The sequence below is a fragment of the Triticum aestivum genome, chromosome 4A, assembly GCF_018294505.1.
Source record: "Triticum aestivum cultivar Chinese Spring chromosome 4A, IWGSC CS RefSeq v2.1, whole genome shotgun sequence".
NCBI classification, from domain to species: domain Eukaryota; kingdom Viridiplantae; phylum Streptophyta; class Magnoliopsida; order Poales; family Poaceae; genus Triticum; species Triticum aestivum.
The window spans coordinates 297945833-297952802 of record NC_057803.1 but is presented as its reverse complement, the minus strand read 5'-3'; the positions used below and the strand labels follow the sequence as shown (position 1 = coordinate 297952802).

General features: G+C 48.6%; 1 protein-coding gene and 1 long non-coding RNA gene across 2 annotated transcripts in view; both read right to left on the bottom strand.

Annotated features, from left to right (window-relative positions):
- LOC123083798 (vegetative cell wall protein gp1-like) overlaps positions 1-451 on the bottom strand; it is a 1776-nt gene extending 1325 nt beyond the window's left edge. Inside the window, exon 1 of the mRNA XM_044505712.1 lies at positions 107-451. Within this exon, the coding sequence (XP_044361647.1) occupies positions 107-451 (345 nt within the window). The remainder of the gene's footprint in view (positions 1-106) is intronic.
- Positions 452-862: 411 nt separating this feature from the next.
- On the bottom strand, positions 863-4087 carry LOC123085997 (uncharacterized). Its single transcript, XR_006440239.1, has 2 exons — positions 1636-4087; positions 863-1532 (listed from the first exon to the last, which is right to left on the bottom strand). It is a non-coding gene; the product is annotated as an uncharacterized lncRNA (long non-coding RNA).
- Between the last annotated feature and the right edge of the window lie 2883 nt (positions 4088-6970).

Here is a 6970-nt window from a genome sequence, read left to right as displayed (position 1 = left end):
CGGTGACGGCCCCCGGTGCCGAGTACCACGGAAGCGCCTGCTGACCCGCGGCCATGGCTGGATGGAGTCCGGTGATGGCCCCCGATGCCGAGTACCACGGAAGCGCCTGCTGACCCGCGGCCATGGCTGGATGGAGTGGTGGGGGCGGCCCGTACGGACCTGCCAGGTAGAGGCGGATCCCTTGAACCGCGGTGACGAGGTCGTTGAGGACGCCCGCCATGGCCTCCGGCGTGAACTGTTGCGGCTGCGAGGGAGGTGATGGCGGCGACGAGTGTTGGACGGGGGCCTGTGGCTGCCCTTGGCCCGGCGTGGTGCCGGGTGCCGTTAGGACCGGCGCTGAGAGCGACGCAGTGGTGCCCGCCGAGAGCGAGGCCGTGACGCCCGGCGCAGAGGCGGCGGTGGTGGAGTTGGCGGGCAGCGGTGGTGGTGGCGATGGAATTGGCGGAGACATGGTCGAAACTCGGTTACCTGATACCAAATTGGTAGGATCAAGTACTCTACCAGATCTAGGGTGTAGGTGGTAAGGGAAGGATGGAGGGAGACGTGGCGAGGATCGGGCGCGCCGGCGGCAGGGCGCCGTCGCGGCTAGGAGAAGGGCGGCGGCTAGGGCTGTTGGCGGTTAGGGTTCCGGCTCCTCAGGGAGCCGGGCAATAGGAGATAATATTCTTCTTATTGCTTGCCTTCAAAAAGAGTCCTACAACCTATATTTATATCCTAGATAACTTGTAGAAGAATCAACCTAAGATAACTTGCCTAAGATAACTTGCCTAATCTGAAAATAAAAACTAAGATAACTTGCAGGCCTAAGCCGGCCGGCCATAACAATACAAGAATTATCTAGAAGAATTAATGGAGCGACATGTAGGATCGCATACTAATAAACTTGGTCAGTGTCATCTACACTCGGTCATTCAGTCTCCCCCTCATTAGATTTTCTAAAAGAGAGCCTCCTCTCTGAATTCTATTAACAGAAACCAATTGTTCATCTACAGCATGAAGAAAACTAAAAAGGGAAGAAGAAAACAGAAATAGGAACATTCAGGTAACCCCAGAGGGCACCCAAAACCCACAGATATCTAGGATCTGGGGTTTGCCCTTTCAGCAGCTGCACAACAGAAGCAAAAAATTTCATCGCTAGATGAGAGTGAACATACTCGCAAAAGCAGTCACCAACAAGCAGGAACAGTCCACAAATGGCAAGAGTGGCTTTAAAAGTTTGATTCCTCTCTTCACTTTAATTGCTTTTAAGCTTCCAGTCAAACCACTCCAGGTCACCATCTTTGAGAAGCTTGAAAGACTTGATTTGTCACTTGCTCGAAGAGCTTTACTCCCCAAATCAGCGCTAATCTGCAAAATTTAGCTTGAGTTTAACCAAATAACAAACCACATGAATCAGAACAAAAGTATCAGACACCGCTTTTATTCTCAAAACATGCCTCATTCAAAAATCTCCAAATCGTCCATAATACAGCAGCCAACCCCACTGCAATATAAAAAATTGTCTCGATGTTTTCAATCTAAGCACTCAGAACCTAAAGAAGTCATGATCAGTATCAGGTATAGTTTTTCAGATTAAAAGTGAATTGAAAAATGGTTGAGATCAACTAAGTAGCCCATCTCCGCGACGTAACTTACATGATTTATTGCTGTTTCACAGTTGCAAAGTATCTCCCCAAAGAGTCCTTGTAAATCGCACTGATTCCCATATGATTTTAGTTTTAATGTAGCTAATTTGAACATTAACAAAACAATCACTGAAATACGACTGACATATTGAAAAGAAATATAGTTTGTGGACAATATGCTCGGGCAGATTCGATAACAAAAGAACAATCAAATAATATGACTTGTACCATTCACACTTAAAACTGACTAACAGAAAGGAAACCAGGAATAATTTTCCGACAATGTGATCATCAGGGATTCAACATCAAACACAACTAACCCTATAGTTTGCACTCACTAGGATTAATACAAATTCTACATGACAACCACAATTGAACATGACGACTTGCAGGATTCACACATAAACTACATTACAGATAGGAAACCAACTTAATAAACTAATATACAGTTCTCTAGCCAGATTATCAGGATGAACTGAATGAGAAGTTGAGAACAACCACTTGATCACATTTCAGTTGCATCCTTGAAGCTTAAACCACTCAACAGAAATAAAACAACCTGATATTAGTAGCTCGGAAGAAGCCGACAGCAGTAGATTAACGATGATGGATCGGTCCATTTTGTAATGCATCACTATTGAGAGCCACATCAGAGATCAGTGAGTAATTGCTAGCAATAACAATCTGCCACGATCTGAAAAATTACCAAGCACAAAACTCATAACCAACCAACTGATCCTTCTGCCCACGGAAATGTACACAACATAAGTGCTTGTAATCCAGCACAAGGATGAATTTTGCCATAAATTTGGAGGTTTTTGCCTCGAGGAGCTCAACCGATTTATTGGTAGATGGCCAATAAATCATTTATCGATAAATGCACCAAAGTGATTAACACACACATATGAAATCCTTCTTGAATGGAATTTTAATGACAACATATGCTCTTACATTGCATTGCTTACTGCAGTGAACTGTCTGGCTCTGATCAACCTGATTGCTTGCCTGCTATTTATATTTCTGTAAAATGTCTCAAGAATAAACACGAGAGGAAAAAAAGATCGCATGTCAGAACAATTGAGCTAACTTGAACGCAGATAAGCAATAGTTGTCAGATCTCAATCTGTACTGGCTTACTATGAAGTTGTTGAGAATGATAACGATGTACTAGATCGTAACTGCTTCAGTAAATAGCAACGTCTCACATAGTTCAATTTTGTAATAGGAAAACAACATAATCTCTTGGTGTACAGAATGGAATATAGATGCACAACTACCCAAAAATTATGTACGAGGAAGGAGACGCGATGTCAGCTCTGATTGACAAGGTTCAATCACTCCAACACACACAAAATGGTTTGGATGTCGTCTCTGACAGCATGATTTTTTGTTCTTCTCCCTTCTGACATTCTTACTCCCTCTATTATGACTCAAGTGAGCAAACTCACCAGGAGCTGGTGCGATGCGACGTGAAAACAGTGTGTTGTAGTGACCTGAAAGCTCTGGCTCGGGAGATCGGATATGGCTGGAACAAAGAGCCATTGCAGTTCTTCCAGTGAAGTCTAACGATGATGGCAACCGCCTGGCTAAATTGAAACTGCCGGCAATACACCTGTGATCCTCTGCTGCATCAAGCATGCACCATCGTGATATTGATTCCTTAATTAATCTAAAAAGAGTTGCTTGGATTGATGTACTGTTAGAACTTGATAACAGAGGAGATTGGAAGATGAAGAAGAAAGGGTCAAGGGAGAGGTTCAATTGGGTTGGTGCCTTTTTTAGATCAATGTGCGCCTATACCTGGGTGGGGATGTCATGGCCTCGACAGAGCTCCGTGTAGGATTACGGGGCGCCGACGCGGGGCGCCATCTCCGCCGCGCACAACCAGGCTCTCCACCTATGCTCCAGATTGGAAGGATGGATAGGAGGAGGCGGCCCTTAGCTATGGTCGCACACCTAAATTGGAGGAGGAGGAGTGCAGAACGGAGAGGGCGAGAGGCGCCCGTAGCCATGGTGGGGAACCAGAACTGATGGAGAATCATCCAGATCGGTCGAACGACCCACGCCCCACAAGACTCCATGCGTGGCGCGCCCGAGCCGCCCACGCCCTGCCTCGAACCCGTATGGATTGCGAGAGCCAGCGCCCGACCCCTGCCTCGCCCCGCCACCTCGACGCCAGCGACTCCCGACGGAACCAGGTACCCAACGCCGACCTGCCTTCCTCCTCTCCCTCTTCTTCCTCTTGTTCTCTCCTTCCTCCATCCCGTTCTCTCTCTCTCTATTCGAACTGGAGGTTCCCAGCCACCATGCTCATCCACCGCCGGAGCTTCCATGTCCACGCCCCACACCGCCTGTGAGGATCTCCTCCGCCGCCAGCAGCTCCGCTCGCGACTCGCTCTATCTTCCTCTTCTTCGCGCAGCGCTTGCCCCTCCGTGCAAATTATCCAACTAAAAGAGGACCACGGGCTGAATACTTCAAAATGCAGGGTCCTTTTGTAAAACTGAAACGTTTTCTCAGTTTATCCACTTAAAAGAGGACCGTGGGTTGAATACCAAAAACATCAGGGACTATTTTGCAAAAAGGGCGCGACGGTAAACCTGCCAGACTCAATCCGTGGTTTATTATTAGGGAAAAATTTTGTATAGTAAAACGGGACAAGACTCTCTCTTTGTGTGGTGTGAATAGTTTTATTTTTATTTTTTGTTTTTTTGTTGAGGAAAGTGCGAATTGATTTGGTATGTACAAGTACAATATTACACGTTAGGCTTGTCCCTATATTCAACCCGCGCCTTGTTATATCCCGACAATTCAGATATCGTGCTCCCAAAACTGACGCCTTCACAACCCACGCCTTGCTATCCCGAAATTACAACGCGCGTGAAAACTCCCTCCAGCTGCCAAATCCCGACACACGAAATCCTCCTTCTAACCTGAGCCGAAAGGGCTGCTAGTTCAAATCGGTGGGGGTACTTTTGTAACACACCGTACATTTTGGACAAGCGCGTCCCGAAGTCATGGTTCCCCCTCTCATCGCCTCCTTTTTGCCATTCGAAATCCCAGGCCGCCATAACCTCTCCGCTCCAGCCGCGAAACCCCACCCTCCTTCGTCTGCCACCGCAACAGCTCGACGACATCGTCCACCGCAACAGCTCGACGTCCCTCATCCACCACCCCAGATGAGGATCCCTCGTCCATCTCGTCGTCCCACCGGTTCAGCCGCCCCGTCCTCCACCTCCAAGGAGCTGCTCAGACGATCACCTCATCTATCGCGGCTGCTCCATCCCCATAGCGCCGCCTTAATCTGCTCCATCGGAACCGCAGCATCCTCACCGACTCCTTGGACGAAGCCGAGGCCTATTCGGCGCCACCAAAGAGGTTGTATACTCATCGCATCGCACCTTCTCCTTAATTTGACTTCCCGACGCCGACGGTGCTCCATCCCGCACCCCCATGGAGCGGCTACCTCGAAGCCGACGCTGCGGGCGACATCTCCACGGCGGCTTTCCCCTAGTGCGAGGCCCCTTCGTCGGCGGCATCCATACCAACCGGACCTGCTGCTGCTGCTCCGGCTCTGGCTCGCTTGCTCGCCCAGTTGCTGCTGCTCCGGCTCTCACTCGCTCGCGCTACTGCTACTGCTCTGGCTCTCGCTTGCTCGCGCTGCTGCTGCTTCTCCCCCCTCGCTCGTGCTGCTGCTCTTCTCCAATTTAGCTACACTTTAGTCCACTGAATCGACTTTTGGGTCAGTCGATTTTCTGGGGGTGGGGGGCTCGTAGGAGTTAAGGAAGAACCACCCGCATCGGGGAGGGGGCTCGCCGGAGAGGTGCCACACAATCTACCTTAGGGTTCAGGTTGGGGGCGGTGGACGCCGGCGGGGGGGCGCGGTGGTGGGGCAGTGCCGTGGGGATCGCTAGAGAAAAAGCTCAGCGCGAGGGGGGGCTAGACGGCTGGCCGGGACGGCGGCGGACTGGCGGTGGGGAATTGTTTCGGGGCGGCGGACTTGCGGTGGGGAGTTGTTTTGAGACGGCGAGGTGGCGCAGGGGCCGGCGGTTCGGCCGGTGGTGGCTGGCGACTCGGGGGGTGCAGGTTGAAGATGAACTGCAGGCCCTCCCTAAACTACATGTCAAGTGCCTCTCTTCTACCATTGCGTTCAGTTTCGAAAGTAATATTTAGATTCCACAATAAATTTCAGTTTCGATAGTTAAGTTCAGAGTCAATAGTCTTTACCTCATCTGTTGTATTCAGGTGCTTTATGGTGATGTAAATTTTACATCTATTTTACATCATTTATTGGAGATGCTATTAGAATACCACTTAAGATTAAGGATGTCTGTCTTGTGTTGCTTCAGACTTGACGTCTTACGACTCACCGGAGCTGCTCCAACGACAGAACTATCCATTACAACAGAGCAGTGCCCTGGACACCATCTACGGATTCCTCAGATCTTCCTCCGCACCTCCGACGGCCCAATGATGCTGAGGTCGACACGGCTACGACAAAGAGGTTGTACACTTGTTGCATCACTTATTACTCTACATTCATGTCGATCCATTAGGGCTATTTTTGTTCAACGAAAAAACATAGCAATAGGAAATTTTCCTATGCCACTCTACTATGCAATTATTCATGCATTTTATTGAAAAGAATGGAGCAAAACATCCACCTGGACCTACTTTTCGAAATCCTATGCATGAAAACAAGACCAAGTGCGTTAGTGGCAGAATCACATTCTAACTGTACACACTTTCATATGGTTTCACTTTACTTTGGCCATGTTTCTTTGCATTCCTCTGCTCTTCCAATTCCTGTGAACCAAACACCCTAGTTGACAGAAACCCTGTGTTTACAAATGCTCTGTTTACCATGTGCATTCCTATCCTATTCCGGTGTTTTTCCTATCCCTTCGTTTTTAGAACCATGCAAGCCAAATGAGCCCTTATAGAATTACTTTAGTTACAGGTAGGTGTCGAAGGAAACTTTGTGTGGTTTATCCTGCTCCTACCGCGAGGTCGTCCACCTTACCTGAGCTGCTACATCGATAGAAGCATCCACCAAACTAAACATCATGACTCATGGCCGTCTTTCGCCACCTCAGATCTCCTTCTCTGCCGCCGGTACCCACCGCAACGGCATCACCATCATCGACTCAGCAGACGAACATGAGGAGTACATAGATCCACAAGAGAGGTCGCACTCTTTTGTTTATGCTTATGTTATGCATTGCTTAAAGTTACCTCCTACTTTATTGTCTTGTTTACCTCTTAGACTCTAAGTCAGGTCCAAATTAATGTTCAAACTTGAGTTTTAAATTAGTTGTGGGGAACATATCGAGGAAGCAATGAATAG